General features: G+C 45.6%; 1 protein-coding gene across 1 annotated transcript; it reads right to left on the bottom strand.

Moving 5' to 3' along the window:
• Window positions 1–262: 262 nt before the first annotated feature.
• Window positions 263–11,008, bottom strand: LOC104554377 (acyl-CoA (8-3)-desaturase). Its single transcript, XM_010197391.1, has 12 exons — window positions 10,790–11,008; window positions 7,323–7,433; window positions 6,692–6,889; window positions 5,856–5,957; window positions 5,551–5,679; window positions 3,647–3,704; window positions 3,099–3,175; window positions 2,574–2,671; window positions 2,136–2,232; window positions 952–1,031; window positions 626–751; window positions 263–314 (listed from the first exon to the last, which is right to left on the bottom strand). Exons 1-12 carry the CDS (start codon window positions 11,006–11,008, stop codon window positions 263–265), a joined length of 1,347 nt encoding a protein of 448 aa, XP_010195693.1.
• Window positions 11,009–17,878: the final 6,870 nt, after the last annotated feature.

Below are 17,878 nucleotides of genomic sequence, written 5' to 3'. Positions count from 1 at the left end.
AACTGATCCAGCTGATTCAAGAGCTACCACATCTCTCCATCATGGCATTAAATGTCGAGTTTGAGAGCAGGAAAAAATGAGGTTCATGGTTTGGAACATGAAAAACAAAAGCATCTTTAACCCACCCAGTCTAACTGAAATTAGCTTTGACTAGCTCCAGAGTTTCTACAGCAGAAGAACACACACACACACGCTGTTGGTTTGTGCTGACTCTTTGCAGCAGTTATGTGGTGAAGAGGTTCCCTTGGAGAGTTGCCACTTTCTATCCATGCAGGTATGCTTCGAGCCAGAGGTCCCCAAAATCCTTCAGTGAACTGCAAGAACAGAAAGCAAAAAAGGTTGCTTATGGGGAGGGCAGTGGTCAGCTTCATGGGAAAGCAGCTTAACTGTAGTTTAGACGTGAAGAGAAGGGGGAAAATGGGTTACAAACTGCATGGACATCTTCCAGCAAATTCTGACTACAGGGAACAAATTGAGGGGATTTAAGGAAGAGAAGATAATCTCTTCAAAGCTTTGAAATCAGCTCTAGGTTTGATCTCTCCATGGACATTGATTTGGAATGGTTGCCTGTAGCCCTTCACTTGCATGCTGCTACAATGCCCAGCTGTTGTTGATTGATACTTACTGCAAGATATCTCCAAAGGCTGTCAGTAAAGTCTTGCTTTTATACTCAATGCCATGCTTGTCACAAAGGGCTTTCACTAGAGGAGCTGCTTTCTGGTAGTTGTGTCGAGGCATGGTGGGGAAAAGGCTGCAGAATTGCATGAGAGAGAGTTATTGGAAGGCTTTGCTTGCACCACTCTTCCCTCTGTTCAAAACATTTCCCTGCCCCTCTCCCAGAAAGACAGCAAAGAGTCTTCTGAGGTGGTTTAATGTCAAACTACGTGGCTCTTCTCCCTTTTTAAGTGACCCGTGATCACTCCCCACCCTTCTCCCTATAATCATACTTACTGGTGCTCAATTTGGAAGTTCAAGTGGCCAGTGAACCAGTCATTGAACAGAGATTGGTTCACGTTGCATGTTGCATGGAGCTGGGAGGGGGGAAAAGAAAGACCAAAGAAGCACATGATTTAGCTTTTAGTTTAGTTGAACCCCAGTGTTCATGACCCACAGCCACTGGACATAAAAGACAAGTTAGGGACACACTATAGCCATCATTTGCCTGAGGAATTAAGTAGAGATTAGATTTAAATGGGTTAATTTAGGTAGCTCTTCGTTCAGAGCTGCTTCCCTGGCATGCCCATACCCCAGCTGTGGTTCTCTTAGAGATTCTCCTCATGTGTTTCACTCAGAAGGACAGAAAGATGCCCCTCAAAGAAGCACAAAACACATTCTTCTGGCCCCCTCAGACTAGTACAAGTGGAGTCAGATGCAGGAGCATGAGGACGAGAGTCTGTGTACGTGGGCTTCACCTCATTTAGACTCCTCTAGGTTGGAATCTGCATCTGAGCTCATCACTTCAGAGCCCATGGAGAAGACCAGATTGCTCTTGGTGCCATTCATCTGACCTGATTTAGATGTCTGTCTCAGAGTAAGACAGACCATGCTCTAGAAATGGCTCTTTCCCTCCAGTTAATGAGCGTTCAGATGGAGACACCCAGATTTGGTCAAACAAATCCAAAGCCAGGTCTTTTTCCTTTAATGCAAGGAAAAGAAGTGTAGAACCCACTACGTGGGATTATAGTGCTGGAGGCAGTGGAGATGGAAGGAAAGCTGCAGTTACATATCTTTTTAATCAGACCTAAGTTTTATCAAATTGATCCCATTTGCAGTAAACCTGTAACCTGTAGGGTGACAAAAACCAAGGTATCCAGCCTCATTTGCTTCTCTTTAGTTGACCTAAAACTGAGATTGGCTGTTCTACCATCAGTAGTTTTCCACAAGATGAAAAGTGTTGGGGAAAATATGTCAAAGCCTTTCAGTGACAAAACAGGATTTGCTGTTGTCATCTAGATGCCTTGTTTTCCAACTCCACTTTTAAGTATTTGAACTAGAGCAGTGGTGCATGTCTGCTTAATGGAAGGCAAGGACAGAGCTCATTAACACAGCCTTAAAGCTAAGAGAATAACAACATTGGGTTTGTCCTATAGTTCAGAACTGCAGACCCACTTGTCCAGAAGAAAGGAGATTCTCACCTGTGTAGACACCCAGTCTTCATTCTTATCATAACCAATTTCCATTGGAATGTGATTCATCTGTGATACCCAAATAAACCAGGTACTCTCTAGGTACCTGGGCACATAAACACAGAAACATTGCTCATATCTCTCATCCCATCCTAATTTGCCATTAAAACACGTAAGTAAACACGTTAAGTAAAATAAAAAGGCCACTTTTACCTAATTCAGGGCTTTCTGTTCCACCCCATCCCTTTGCCTCCTAACTTTTGGGGGGTTTTCTTTGAGAACCACTCCATTTGTAGCTGCAGATGTCCCTGAGCAGCCACCACCACCACACTGCAGTTACACTGTTCCTTCTTAGCTGTTTAATTGCTGAGTGGCTAGGTTTCATTTCTTTCCACTGAAGCTCAATATTGCTTACAAATACCAGTCATAAGGATGCTGTGTGTTTACCTGCCCAGCCAGTGGTACACCATGAATTTGCCAAATCCCATTAAAGGAACATACATGAGACAGACTCGGATGTAGAATGATGAAATCAACAGCAGATCCTGTAAAGCAAAACCCCAAACCAAGTGAAACAGTGACAAAAAGATGAAATTAAGCCCTTTTTTTTTAATGTATTCCCTTCACTCCCTCCTCCCCTCTTTACTTGAGCTGCAGCATCGAAAGGGTTCTTATGTATCGGTCTCTTATTTGTCAGGAATAAGCTCCACACCATCATTCTGCCTCAAGCTGAGTATATCCTCGAAATATTCCCTCAGCACTCACTGTAGACCAACAAACAGCCCCATCATCACACTCTGCCCAGATCAAGCCTCTGTTAAATCTCACTCAGCTGCTAAGAGGCTAAAAATCCTCTTGCAGAAACTGCATTGCTGCTGCAGCAAGCCCCAAATCAGCCTTTTCTGTCTCAAACCCCACAGTCACAAGGGAAAGGTTAATATAAGCCACAGAGTGACAATGACAAATCCTTACCAGCCACTTTTTTCTCTTGATTGAAAAGAAGAATACAGACAGCTGGAAGAAGGGTACAAGTGCAAGTGGGGCCAGAACTGAAGGAAGGAATGAAAAGAGAGGCATTTATAACTCCACAGAATCATAAACCTTACAAAGCATGGGGGTGGGGAAGGAGGGTGGGGGGTGAAGACAAGTCAGGAGGACTCAGTTTCCCCCCAAAGTATCTATGTTTCTTCCAATAGAAGCACAATTGCTGGTATTTCTTTACACTAACTTTCCCTGTCCATTATAATTCCCTCCCCTTTTCGTCTCACAACTTCATTTCTTTCCCACCTCTTTCTTCCTCACACTTGATTCACCCCTGTCTAGTTCCCAACCTCACACAAGCCTAATAGAGACATCAAACACAATCCCTCCTGACATGAACTTTCTTTGACATGAAAGAGGTTTCCTGAAGCTGTGGCTTTGGATGGCAGTACCTCTAAAACCCTTCTTTTGGGGAGGAGACGCAGTCATGGCTGTTAGGTGGAATCCCTACAGCCTTACAAGGGAGTGGGGATACTCACAGCTGAAATACTTGTGCTGGTAGTTGTAAGGCATGAACTTCTTCTTCTTTTTCCCAAGCTGAAAAATGACAAGACATTGTAAAGGACCGGTTGGAGACTTGAGACCTTGCATGAGGTGTCTACCTCTTAATCTAACTCAACCCCTCTTCTTGAAAATCAAGCCCTGAAGTTCCAAAGCAAGAGAGAGAAGCAGAATTCATTTGAGCCTCTGTACCCAGGTATCAACCTCACTCAGATGTCAGATCAGAGACACTTCTCAGCACAGTGCCACAACTCCCAGCAGGATATAACACTGCTCACAAGTGATTTGGCTTTTGCAGGAGAAGTTTCTAGTGATGGTAATGAAAGTCCAGTTACACAAAACTCCACGTAAGGTGCTGAAACTACTGGTGCAGAGGGAGGAACGGGTTGTTGGGGTGGAAACTAAGACAGGAGACCTGGAGAGTGATGAATTCAGGATGCCTGGTGTAAAGCTACACCTGGTTTTCTGTACCAGATGAAATAAGACTGAGAAACAGAGGAGGCAGCGGTCAGAAGTGACATAAGCACCTTGATGCTGTCTGAAAACCTCTGTAAAGTTTCTTCTGCAAGATCAAAGTGGTGAACATGGAGGCATTTTCCTTTTTGTTTCATCAAGTGCTCTGCCTCCAGGTACATCAAACAGCAAAGGGATGAAATGTTTACAAACAGCACAAGTTTCTTCCCTCACAGTGTATTTTTTCCACTGTTTGGACAAAAGTTCTCTTACCATTATCTGCAAATTTTGCCTTTAGGATCCTTCAAAGGACAAAATAATGAGGTGAAGCAAACTATTGCCAGACCTCTTCTGTTAGTGAGAAAAAAAGCCCTCAGACGCCTCAAAGGTGTCTTCACTGCATCAAAACTGAAAGCAAATCAACTGGATGAAATGAAACCACTGAAATCCCTTGTGTCCATCCACAGTGTGCCTGGCTGTTCAAAAGCAGGAAGACATAGAATCATAGAATGGTAGGGGTTGGAAGGGAACTTTAGAGATCATCTGGTCCAACCCCCCCTGTAGAAGCAGGGTCACCTAGATCAGGTCACATAGGAACATAATTTCCTACACTTTCACTAACACAGCTCACTGGCTGCTCATGCTAATATATACCCATGAGAGGTCTTTCAGAAGACCACTGGCAAAACCCTTCCTAGCTGCAGGTGACAGTTTGATGTGAATGAGCATTTGGTATAAACTCTCCTTAGAGGAGTCTTCCTGAGACAGCAGAGCTGGAATTTTCCACATGCCTGTGGGAGGTCATTTTAAGAGGCTGGTTATCCAGCAAAAAGGCCACTTTATCACCCTGTGAGTAAACAGAACTGCCAGGGAAAGAAAAAGCAAGAGACACCTTGGTTATCCTGCAGCTATCAGAAACCAGGAGGATTCAGGGAGGGTCTGTTTCTGGTTTTCATTGTGATGAAAGCTGTAACATTTGGGCTTAAGGAGTAATTTGCTACGCTCACGTTTTGTGCACAGCAGCTGTACTGGCTCTGAAGGATTTAAGTGCCAAGCAATCATTTGCTATGCTTTTGTTTTGTGCACAGCAGCTGCACTGCTCCTGAAGGACCCAGAGGGAACATCTGACTCACTGTCTATGGGATCACTAGAACATGTAACACTAATGCAAATGCATTGACTCATCTTTTTTGGCTTGCCTTCAAGGTGCTTCTGCTGCTCTCCTGAGCAACACAGAGAACTTCAGCACTGTTTTCAAGACATTGCTTCTCAGGAGCTGGTGCTTAAGCATCATCATAACCAGTCAGTACACGAGACTCAGCCATTGGAACACGTTGGAAATGATGATTACACCTCACTCTACAGCTTTCTCCCTTTAAAATCTTTTATCCCAGTGGCTCTTTGCCTCTCCAGACACCTTCATGCTCACCTCCACGGAGAGTGTCTTTCCCAAGCTGAACAGGAGAGGATGCATGTTGAGGTCAGGGTCTTTTCGGAAGCAGTTGGGTTTGGCATGGTGCTGGTTGTGCAGGTGATTCCACCAGCTGGGTGGTGCTCCCTGCAGCAAAAAGATGAACAGCAGGGATTCCAGCTACCACAATATCAACAATCACACCACTGGTTATGCATCTAGCTGCACTACACTTAGGTGTAGTTGCCTGAATGTAGGGATACTCCCACTCGTTGCTTAGTCCAGATTAGCCTCAGAGAATAACCCCACCATGAGACAGTTACCTTCAGAAGGCTTAGCACCACAGTGTGCATAACTCGGTTCCATTTAGGCTTCCTGAAGACAGACAAGTGCCCCAGATCATGTTGGAACCAGCCCATCTGGATCTGGAAGACAAAAAGCATCACTGAGGAAAAAGCAGCACAGAGCTAATTTCCAAAGTAACCAGCTAAAAAGGGTGAGAATTGCCAGCTCCATGGCTTCACTGCATTTCACAGCCCCATGAAAACAACAAGCACAGCCTTTGGGGAACGTCTGCCTCAGCAGATATTAAGCAGATAAAACAGTTTCTTTTAAGGAATGAGTTATTTTGCACTTGTTCCACGAATGTCTCAACAAACCTGACATTTCAGAGCTACTGGGAAAGTCTTCCTCTCCTCACTCTCTGGTTTCTTCCATCTAAAGGCCAGACAGTCCTAGTCCCTCCTTCCCTACACCAAGCTTACTCGTCTTTGCTTCATCTTACTAATCCAGCAGAAAACTCTTCAGTGTAATTGGCTCATAAGGAGCCCACCAAACACCAGAGCCATCAGTAAACAGAAGGAGCCAGAAAGTGGAGCTGGAAAGGAAACAGCCTCTCTTTTGCTGGGGTAGATGGTTAGATCAGCTCATCCCATCACATGAAACCGCCAACTCAACGCTCACCCACCCCTGCAAGCACTTGGTCAGCAAAACAAGACTCACAAATGGTCATGCAGAACGTGTCTGCTGCCTTCAGACAGATAACAGGGTCTAAGAAGAGGCAGTAAAGCAGTGATTTGGACAGGAACGTTGCATTCGTCCTCCCCACCTGGCAGAACCAACCGTGGCTGAGGTGACGAGCAGCTATCGGAGGGTTTACCTGAGCAACGGTGAAGCACATCATGCCAACCAGGAAAGGCACTAAGGATGTGCCAAAGTACCAGACCACGAGCCAAGATGCAGCATCCAGTACCAGGAGGTGAAGGAAAATCAGGAAGAAAAAGAGGAAGCTTGGCCTCAGGAGTCCCATCTTCTCAATCGTGCAGCGCAGCTCTCGGAAATCCTCCACAAGGGATTTCTGTGGGTAAAGGGAGTGTTAGTGCACTGTCTGCTTTGGAAATGGAACACAGCAGCCCCAAGAACCCCAAAGTAGCCATAGAAGTCAGAGGACACTTCCATTAGAGGGACCTCTCTGCAAAAGTGATCACGAGACCATCAAACCTTGGGTTTGCTTTGACGCTGGGATAAAGGTTGCAGGGTCTGGTTACTGAGACATCACAGGGGCAAGAAGTGAGCAGAATTTGGGGCTCATTCCTCAGAGCCTGGTGTGGATTCAGTGCTTCTGGGATAGTGCATGTTTCCATGCATGACCACTGCCAGCTGCCTCCCCACCACCCAGCCTGAGGCACAGCGTCAGCCGTGATGCTTCCACAGATTATTTCTGCCACCTCTCCTGTTATCCTTCTCCTCCCAAAAAGGAAGCCCACACAGCTTAATTCTAGGACACTCACTTTTTTGTTAGACTCAAAGCTGGGTTGATCTGGTGCCAACTCCCCAATCAGCAGAGATTTCAAGTATTTTTTCACCAGAGGCATATCATTGTGGAACGCTACAAAGGCATCCTGAGGAACACACGAAGGAAACGGGGTTAGAAGGGAAACATGCCTAAACACCAGATGCTGACCCTCTCCTTCTTCCAGGGCTTTGATATAATACATAACCCAGTTTACTTTGTCCATCTCTGTCCCATTGGTTGCTCCTGTAGTTCTTTGCCGTCAACTGGAGCTTGGCCCAAGGAAGCTGGAGAAGCTTCAAGCAACTAGATTTCACAAAATGAGCTGGGTGAGGCTGGTAATAAACATGAAAGGGTTTGCTGAAGAACACTTTGCAAAGGGAAGCATGCTCTTTCATTTGCTTGTTTCAGCACAGTCCTTCCCTAGAAGGCTCCAGACAGCAGCCCTGCCCTATAGTGGGGACCCAGGAGCAGCAAAACACGTCAATGAACGAGGTGTGTCTCTGTCGTGCTTAGGATGATGTTTTTAATATCCTTGTCTTAATTACATTGGAGCCATAGGAAACACATGCTGAAGCTCTATAAACAGCAGGGCTAATGGGTATCTCTTACAGTTCCCTGTACATTTTCAGACTGATGTTTTGAGGGACTGGGTAACACTAGAGACACAAACAGGTCTCCCCAAGGTCCTTTTGAAACACCAGCTCCAAAATCAATGATAAGCTCTGGACTAAAGGGTGAAACTCCAGATAAACCAACACTTTTTCTCTAGCTCATGTGCTCAGTGAGTTTTCCAGAAGGCAGGTAAAGAGGCTGACCCTATTCTTTTGTCTTCCAGACAGAGCAGATGGAACAAAAGCCTCAGCAGCCAAGTACTTGGTGATTTTTGGCTCTGCAAATCAATGTGAGTGACCACGACACAAACAAATGTGCTCACATCTGGTTGGGATTAAGTCCCTGGAAGAAGACAGAGGACTTCCCATGTGCAGCCTGACATTGCTCTGGAGTGTCTTGTTTAGAGGCAGTTTATCTCAAAGTGCTTTAGTCTAGAAGAAGTCAGAGCAAGGAGATTCTGAAAGCCAAGCTGTAAGTATCTAGCAGCTTACTAAGCAGCTTAGAAACGGCAGCCAGAATCCTATGAAGCAGAATTTCTTGTTCACAACATGAGTATCACTGATTCTTATCACAGGAATGCAAGCCTTTCAGTCCTGTAACCTGTCCTTTTCCTTTCCTGCTCCTAGGCTCTGATTATCATCTCATGAGAGATTCATTTTAACTATGGACTGCAATACACCTACTCCCCAGCGTTTGTCATCGACGTGAGGTTGTGCATATTGTCCCCATTTACAAAGTCATCCACACAGGGGAAGAAAACTCTCACAGTGTGTCTGTAATTATGAGCTCTAAGGGAAGCTAAGCCTCACCATTTATACACAATGATGAGCTATAGAGGGCTTGGGAAAAAACCACCCTGGATCCTGGCTTTAGGCAAAGTCAGGGAGCAGGTGATCTTCTGAAACACCTCCCAGTTCTGCTTTTCTGTACAACTGTGTCTTCCTCAGACTGCACAAACACAGCAGCATTTTAAAAGGAAAAAGAACAAAGATTAGCAGGACAAAACCTGAGAGGGAGACAGAAGAGGGCTGTTGTGATGCAACATAACTACGATCCTGACTACTGCACGGAGTTGTGGTCCTTGTGTCCTCAAAGGGATGTGGGACCACTATATGTAGCAAGGAAGGAAAGATGGATAGAATCCTGGAACAGCTTTCATACTGGCTTAGGGAAGAGGTAACAAGTTGAGTTATAAAACCCCCATGATGAGAAAACCACAAACGTCTTTGCAACACAATAACGAAACAGGTTTAAACTGTGCAGAAGTAATAAGCAGGAAAAGCAGGCTGGGATATTGTTGTAGTAACAGACACAAGTAAGATCAAAGGTTATTCATGGAACTCATTCACACCAGGCAAATCCACTGCAGTTAAACCCCCTGGGGTGTCTGTAAATCTGAATACACTGGTGGCTGCAGAAGCAGGCAGGACATAGCTTGGGGACAAGTCATTCCAGGCATCCTCTATTCCCTTCACTCCTTCAGTAAAAGTCCTGTAGTAGAAACTGCAGGAGGTGACACCAGGCTACAGGGATCTCTGGGCTGGCTTGGTGGGCAGGGTGAGTGTCCTCTCCTCAGTTAGCTCTCAGGGTAGCCCTGTTTGGAGTCTCACATCACACGGACACACGATCCTCTCTTTAAATCAGGGCTGTTTCCCCAGCTAAAGAAGAAAACCAATGAGCCTCAGAAGCCTTTTGAGCCTCAGAAGCCCTTTTATTCCCCCTTCATTGGAGAACAATAGGTATCTTTCTGCCTCAGCTTCCAGTAGGGTGAAAGGAGTGCAATATGCAAAATAACTGACCTGGTCCATTTTGGGCCATGAGTTAGGAAGTGTTATCCCACACAAACTGCAACCTGAGGACTCACACAGGCTAAGCAGCTTCCTTGAAATCTCAATGTGACCCAAATTAAGTCTGGGTCTCCCACATCACAGACTTCTGCCTTGATCCTGCTCATGCTCCCTGCAGATCCCCGCTTCTGCAGGGGGGTTGGACTGGATGATCTCTAAAGGTCCCTTCCAACCCCTACCACTCCATGTTTCTATGTTTCTAATGCACACATTTGTGACTGGTTAGAAATTCAGCATCTACTTGCAGCAAACTGGCTGGTGGGATCTGCTTGCAATTTATTCTTCCATTCAGCAACCAACAAATTCCTTCAACCAAATCCTTTACATCAAATAATTGTGCAGCAGTCTCTGCAAAAGCTGTTTTCAGTGACTCTTTGTAGCAGGTTCCCTCCTCTTCTGCAGCCAAATGTCATTCTGCTGCTTTCTCACACGTTCTTTCTGTACTTTGCTTCTTTTTCCCACTCCTCTGAATTAACCTTTTTGATCAACACTCTCCTCTGCTCCACTTGCCTGCATGAAACTGTCACTTCCATGAGCAACCCCTTCTCTCAATTCAATGCCCCCAGCATTAGTTTCTGTTTGGATATTCCCTCCTCCTTATCTATTTTACCTGTCTGTCTACCCCTGCTGAGCTTTGTTTATTTGCTGGTCATGGATCACATCCACATGGCACTGGAGGAGAAGCCTTTAAAGGGAAAATGCACATGGAGCACAGTGCTCCCTACCCTCTTCCCTTTCTCACTGCTTCAACAGAGACACTTTTCAACCTGGAAGACAGTTGCCTGGTGGCAAGAAAACCTGCATAGGTACTGCTTTATTTACAGCAGAGTGTAATGAGCCTGAGGAGACCTTGAGGGTAACCAGAAGGGCACATTTAGAGATGACACGGCCACATCCACTCCATTATCTACCAGCTTCCACGAGCACTCCTCACTGGAGTCCCACCACATCACCCTGCCCTGCCAATGGAACCACCTTCCTCCACTGTCCTCCTAGATCTTACCGTAGCATCTTGCCCAGCATAGTGGCTGAGAACTCTGCTGCCTCCAGGGTGTCGTTTGGAAAAGCTGCTGACATCATAAACCTTCCTGTCAATCACCAGCCATTGCTCCCGACCTTCACCACGGCCATTGTGGGTTTTGATCTCTTCCCAAGTGAAAAGCTGTAGAAAGGCTGAAACAGGTTGTGGCTCCTTTTCAGTGGAGCCAGTCTGTGGAGCCATCTCTACTGGCAGATGCACAGCTGGCACCAAGAGTCACTAGACTTGAGCTTTGCAACACCGTGTCCAGGCAGAGGGTGAACCCATTATACTGTCCCACTCCAAGCCACTCCCTATGCTTCTAGGGCTGGTTGGTTCCCCTTGTCCAAACACACCCTTCCATAGCTCCCTCCTCTTATACATTCACATTAGACACTTGGACACACCCTTGAATAAAAGCCCTGTTTCTTCTTGTTCTGAGTTGCCTTGGGAAGAGCTGACGACTCTGGAGAGCTATAAAGCACTTGACTGAATGCAAACGTGCATGAACACTAAAACTTTGGAGGGTTGTTTGCTGTCCAGTTCAAATGGGGTGGCAAAATGACAGGAAGAACTCTTGAGCACCTTCCTAGAGCATTAGGAACTGGATGAGGTAGGTTGTTTATCTTACTTCCCTGCTGCAAGTCAATATGGAGGCTGGCCAGAAGGGAAACCTGAGGAAGGTCATGGGCAGCCCCTCTGCAGCAAATATTCATAGACCACCTTAGAAGAGTGAAGCACTGTCAGCATCCTGTAATCCTTTAACCAGTCCCTAACCTCGGGAAATCCTGCACTGACCATATAGTGCAGCTTCACAAGGTCACATAGTGCCAAAAGCTGTAGAGGAGCCTGAGTGGAGGGACAAAAGCTGCTCTTAAAGAGGTTTGCTGACACCTCATTCAGTTGTAATTCTTGCCTTCAAGGCATGGAGCCAACTTGTACACTAACACAGGGAAAAGAGTAAGAATGCTCCAGGCTCCACAAGTTCTCTCACTGCCCAAACTTCAGGTTGCCCTTGGTCCTTGACGTTTATCACTGTTGATCCCTACACACTTAATCCCTGTGTCTTCCTTAGCTACAAGCTAAGTTAATCAATCCAAGTCAGAGTCCATCAAGAAGAAAACATGACTTATCTCCTGTTAATTGAGCTTGCATATGGAGAAGAGCTTGCACACAGCTGCTTTCAGAGTCTCCTGTCTGGGTATCCTGCTATTATTCATCAACTCATTGTTCAAGTAATTAATCCCTAAGTCAACAACAAAGAAGTTATGGGGGTTGAGGATAATGATGGTGATGATCTAACAACAACAACAACAACAAACAACCGTTAACACCAAGACTGGCTGGAGATTAGTAGTTTCTAAAGCTATACTTAATGGCCCTGTTTACACAACTAACCTCAAACTTCAGGCTTGTAGAGCCAAAGCCTAAATATCTCTGGTATTTCAGAGAGGATCTGTTATGCAGTAAAGGGGTCAGCTGCAATAAACACCAAAGAGAAGGCAATGCCATGCTTCCTATGAAGTCAACATCAGCTTTGCAGCTGACCCAGAAAAAGACCCCTCAGAGTCCACATATATGAGATATCACCCTGCTTGAGATTTGGGAGCCTCTTAATCTTGTAATCTGACTTTTAAATCCAGAATCATTAGCCTTGGGTGCCTTTGAGGAAAGCACAAGCAGCAGATGGATATGCTATAGGCTGTCCTCCTTCGGTTTCCATCCTATCCCTTTATACTGCAACACTGAGTTAAACCCCAAATCATGAGTTTTCCACCTTACTCCAAGCTTGTAATTTATGGTTATAAATTTGTTATGTGTATAACCACAAATATTGTCTACAACAGTGCCCAGTCCCTGCCTGGAACTTCACAAGCTCTATGTCTCGGCTGTCTCTGGTGACAGTGAGTTTCACACGGTGTCATCCAAAGACAAAGTGGTTGTGATGAGCTCCCAGTTCTGAGAAGGACAGGAAAAACTCAGCTGAAGCTGCAGACTTCAGGGAGGCCAGAAAGATAACAAACTGTGTTCTTGAGGTGGAATTAAGGCAGCATTCCCTGTCTCCCAAGCAGGTGGCACTCGGGATGGGAAGAGCTGATCAAAGCAGAAGTGACCTGATAAGCCTCTTCATCAGGAGAAAGGTGCCATCTAATTTATACAGGAAACATTATTTAGAAGAGTTTGTCCTTAAGGGACTCTGGAATGGACTTTTCAAGGTATTTCTGCTAAAAGCAAGGATGAAGCTTCTCAGCTCACAACTTCTCAGCACACTCTGTGCAAGTCTCAGCCCGCAAACGTGGTGGCAAACGTGAAGCCTTGGGTTCTGTCCTCTTTGTGTTTCCCAGTGAGCTAACAGTATCCCCAACCCAGTTGGATAGAGAGAGAGCTGCAATCCCACACAGCAGATGCCTGCCTTGCCCTCAGCCCCGTGTGGAGTGGGCAGCCTTTGTGATTGACATAGAGCTACAAATGATGCAATTGCAATTCTTTAAATCATGTAGCATCTTGCAATTAATCAGTCAAGCCCCAAACAGCTGCTTAAAATTCCTGACATGTGGCAATGGCTGAACCACCCAGAGCAGAAGAGAACTGTGGCTATTGGTATTCATCAGAAGCCAGTGATAAAACAATGGGAGAAGTAATTCCTACTCTGCTGTCACGTTGCATTTGGTAACCCTTTATCTTGCTCCAAATAACAGATCAAAATTACCCACACTGATGATGTGTTCTAGCAGGGAATATGTGTCAAGTCTTACATAAATCAGCATTGGAGGTGATGGTGATAGAATATGCAAGAGCTGCACATTTCTGCACATGGGGGGAGGGGTTTACAGACACACACAAAGAAACTCAACTCACGCCAGAGCTGGCTGAAAGTACAAAATAAAAGCTTCCTATTGCCTTATATTCAGATTAAGTGCAGCAGCTACCTAAAAAGAAGTAGATAAAGTGTGGGTTTCCATTCTGGTTTACAAGGAGCTGGAGAACACAGAGCCAGGAAGATAATGGGAGTCAACAAATACAAGGTGTCTCTGACAATACACTTCCAGCCAGTAACCATGACTTTCACTGTTAACACACACTGTAGCCACCAAACCACTGCTGGTACACAGACAAGACAGGGAACTGGAAGATAATTGTCTTAACAGTGTGGATGGCAGAGTGTTTCATGGCTGAGTTTATTTAGCATCAGCCCCCATCCTGAGGGTCCTGCGATGCCCATTGATGTCACCTTCCATCAAAAAGCCTCCAACGAGTCCTTTCCCAATCTGAAAGCAGCAGCTGTCTCACTCTCTATTATCCAGGCCACAAAGCAGAGTTGAAAAGCCCAGAGAGACAGTGAAAGCTTTCAGCCATGCTCATCCAGAGAAACTATTGAGAAACCCAAGTGAACTTACACCATCCTGGGTGTTGTGCAACAGCTTCCCACACACCTGCCAAAAGCCATGTCGTATGCAGCTGGGACAGAGTACACGTGCACAGAGCTGTTCTACAGCACTGACTTTGAGACTGAAAGTCTCCTTGCACAGGCATTTGACAGACTTTTCCAGACAGCCAGTCCTGGTAGTTACAGCATCAGTGTTTTCATCCCACATCAGAGATGTTTGCAATTGACACTCAGTGCACTGAGATGAATTGGCGTGAACCTCGAGATGAACCCTAAAACACACTGAAGTGCCTTGTCTCTAAGTAAAAGCCCTTGTTCCAGTGAAGTCCTCTGGTTCTTTTGACCACTATTTCTCTGGAAGCTTAAGTTTTGCATGGAGCCTGTCACATGTCCTGTGAAAACACCTACCAAGTGAGGCTCCTGGGCAAGACTGGATTAGGAACATCTGCTTTATGAGCTGTACAGGCTCACTCAGAAGAACAACTTGGACAGGGGAGAGACAGACAGCTCTGGGCTGTACATGTCTCCAGGATTAGATGTCAACAGGATACAGAGGTTGAGAAGCATGACCTGGGAGGTAAGTACCTACAATTACAGCTGCACTCAGCTATGTAGGCAGGCCTGAGTCTCTCTGCCCTGCCCTGGCTGGTCTGAGGCTGCTGCCACTTGGGTGGTGGCAAACTTTGCTTTCACTCCTAGCTTTGGCTTGCATTTCATGGGTAAAAGAGTGGGGAAAAAAAAACCCCCAAGGTGGATGTGATGTTAATTATAATGAGGTGAAAAAGTAGGTTCTGTAACCAGCACCATGAACCTTCTGAGCTAAAACTCCCCAGTTCTAGATCCCATCAGTAAGTTGCACTAAGACATATATTATACAATCTCTTTTGTGCTCCTAAGCATGTAACTAAAACCTCTACACAGAAGATACTGCCATGCTGCACAGGGAAGCTGTACAACATGCCAGGATCAGCTACTGCAACTGTGAGGTGACCTTCTCATAAACACATCATCATCTGTAATTACACACTCCAGATGCATTTGAAACAGGGCAGATATTAATCTCTTCAGCAGTCACCATGTGCTTTTCTGTTCTGTGGATCTCACCTGCAGTCCCTGTGAAAGTCACCCTTCAAATCCTCCAGCTTCATGGAACTCAGAAGCCCAGGGGCTGTGAGATCTAAATTCATCTACTCTCAAGTGATAAATCCCACAATCAGCAGCTGTTAAAAGGCCCCTCTCTCAAGCAGAACTCTGTATTGACACAAAGCAGGAATAAGACACAGCATGAGTGAAGTTAAATGCCTCTAACAAAGCCATTTTGTTTTCCCACTGTCACATATTTGGGGTTGGGGGTGGTTTTTTCAGCCTAGTCAGCATCTTTACAGCATTTTCTGTGTTCAGTGCAGAGCACCTGCTGATCCCAGGCACATTTCTAACTGGAACTGTGCATCCACAGAAGAAAAACTCTACAGAAGGTGACCATGCTTTACAGCTTGCTTTTTAATAGGTGATTTGTGCAACAACATTTAGGAGCAAGGTGGCATAAGCCAGGATTAAAACACCCACAGGGGGTTCCACAGCCTGCACACAGAGCACCTTTTTCCTTCTGTCCATCCTGTGGGTCTTGGGCCACCTTCCAACTTCTGCAACAGATGAAGGATTGCAGGGATCCTGCACCAACCTGCCTCCTGCACTATTGAACCACAACTGAATTCTCTGTCATCCACCACGTGCCTCCTACACTGCCCTTCCTCAGGTGTGTGTTGTGCTGTATATTCACAGCAGGGTAACACCAGCATTTGGACTCAGAGATGAGCATCAGCCTTAGATTTCTACCTCCTGCCCTCTCCCCAACGAGGTCAATCACATTCTCAATGCATAAGGCTTTGTTGTCTTTTGCAGAGTGTCCTTTTCTTTGGCACTGTAGCAATTCCCACTTGCACTTCCATGCCCTTTCCCCCTGTTTTTTCCATTCCCAATCTGCCTGACAGTTCTCTGTCAACACAAAACCCTCTCCTGAGTTTGTTTCTCTTCTCCTTGATAGGGACCTGATAGTCTTACGTTTCAAAACCATGAGTAGGAGTTTGAACCCTGTTAAGACAGCCTTGGAGGACTGAGACTCAAAGCAATTCTGCTTTCCTCTCATATTACAGCAAATCCCACTCCTGGGCCAGCAGGAATCATCCTGATTCTCTCTGACCACTTCTCCATTGGCAGGTACAAGTGGCTGGAGCATACCACAGCTTCCAGCACAAAAGTCTTGAGCAAACTAAGCCAGAAAAGCATCCTGGTGAGTCCTGTTGCTCTGATGTGACCATGGCAACCTTGCAAGTCCTCTCTTTTCTTTTCAGAAGGGAGAAATTCCACGTGTTCTGTCTCTAATCTTGCATCTGATGACACTAAGTTTAGGAACCTATCCTGGTCTGTCCCTGTCTTGGCATGTTCTGCCTCACAGAAGTTAAGGGTGATGAGTCTCTCTGTTGAAGTGATGCTGTTGCTCTCTCAGAGGAAGAGTTTTCTTCAAGAACTGGGAGTTGTCTATAAGCCATGGGCCAGGAGATGAACCAGCTACTCAGAAGGTCTGTTCTGGAATCTGAATTAGGTTCCAGGGCAGAGCTTTTCCCCCTTATATTTGTTCCTCTGTTTCAGTACCATTGGAACACTTGTTCTAGGCAGAAATATTTGTAGCTTTATAGTTGCAAATGAAGCCACATGTTTCCCATCTTCCTCTTAGACCAGGTGAGAAGAGGGAACAAAATAACCTCAGAACAACCAAGATGTAACCTGAGCTCCTTGGCAGCATCTTCATTTGCCTTTCACTTGGGCAACATTCAGCATCTATTACTTCACCTTGTTTCTTTTTCATAACTTGTTGTGAGATGATCCTGGAAAGGAGTTCAGACTTACTTGTTAGGGCATTTGCATCTTTTGTTGCCAGAAGTTATCATTCCATCTGGGTCTGTATCTAAGTGATTGGCTTAGAAGCACTCACATTCATCCCAAAAAGTCTGTTGTGCAAGGGAGAACCTAGTGATGCTCCTATTGCCCACAGGACCCTCTTTCTGAGCCAAAGCAAACAACAGCCACAGTTTGCAAGGAGTTCTTGGATGTTGGTGCTTCCATGAGCAGACAAACTATCACTGGTGCTGCTGTATTAAACATTGGGCTGACTAACCCTGGTACTAAGAATCTGCACTTTCTGTATGGATTGCACTGCTATTGAGTCACATTTCTGCTGCTGAGTATTCCTTCCTCAGCAACAGATTGAAGTCATCTCTGCTGTAAAACTCCCCATTTTACCACCAAGTCACTGCCTCTTCTTTTACTGGGCTCAAGGAGCTCCAACAGTATTATTCTCCTCCTGTAAGGAACTTCCCAAAGACTTTAGCTTTCCCTCCATCTCTGCCCCATATCCTCTTTAGCTCTTCAACAGTGTTTTCCTACTGCAGATACCACACCTGAATAAAACACCCTGAGAGCAGACACATCCATTCTGCCCCTTTTTAGCCTTTGCACACACAGATCTTCCTTCAGGTGTTTCAGAAAGCATCTTTCCCAGGGGAGCCCACGTGCAACAGACAACATGCAATCACTTCTGTGTCCTTTTCTGTATCTACACTGAGCATGAAGTCAGAATGCACGGCCCTGATGTGATATATGATGCACAGATATATATTGTCCCTTTT

Source organism: Colius striatus, chromosome 7 (genome assembly GCF_028858725.1).
Source record: "Colius striatus isolate bColStr4 chromosome 7, bColStr4.1.hap1, whole genome shotgun sequence".
Lineage (NCBI taxonomy): Eukaryota > Metazoa > Chordata > Aves > Coliiformes > Coliidae > Colius > Colius striatus.
This window is presented reverse-complemented; position numbering and strand designations above follow the sequence as displayed.

Excerpts from the sequence above, each read along its gene's own strand:
- LOC104554377 (XM_010197391.1), bottom strand. The coding sequence starts at position 11,008 with ATGGCTCCACAGACTGGCTCCACTGAAAAGGAGCCACAACCTGTTTCA. Across the intron at positions 3,705-5,550 it reads GAAAGACACTCTCCGTGGAG|CTTGGGAAAAAGAAGAAGAA; the intron begins GTGAGCATGAAG and ends GTCATTTTTCAG. Across the intron at positions 2,672-3,098 it reads TCAAGAGAAAAAAGTGGCTG|GATCTGCTGTTGATTTCATC; the intron begins GTAAGGATTTGT and ends TTTGCTTTACAG.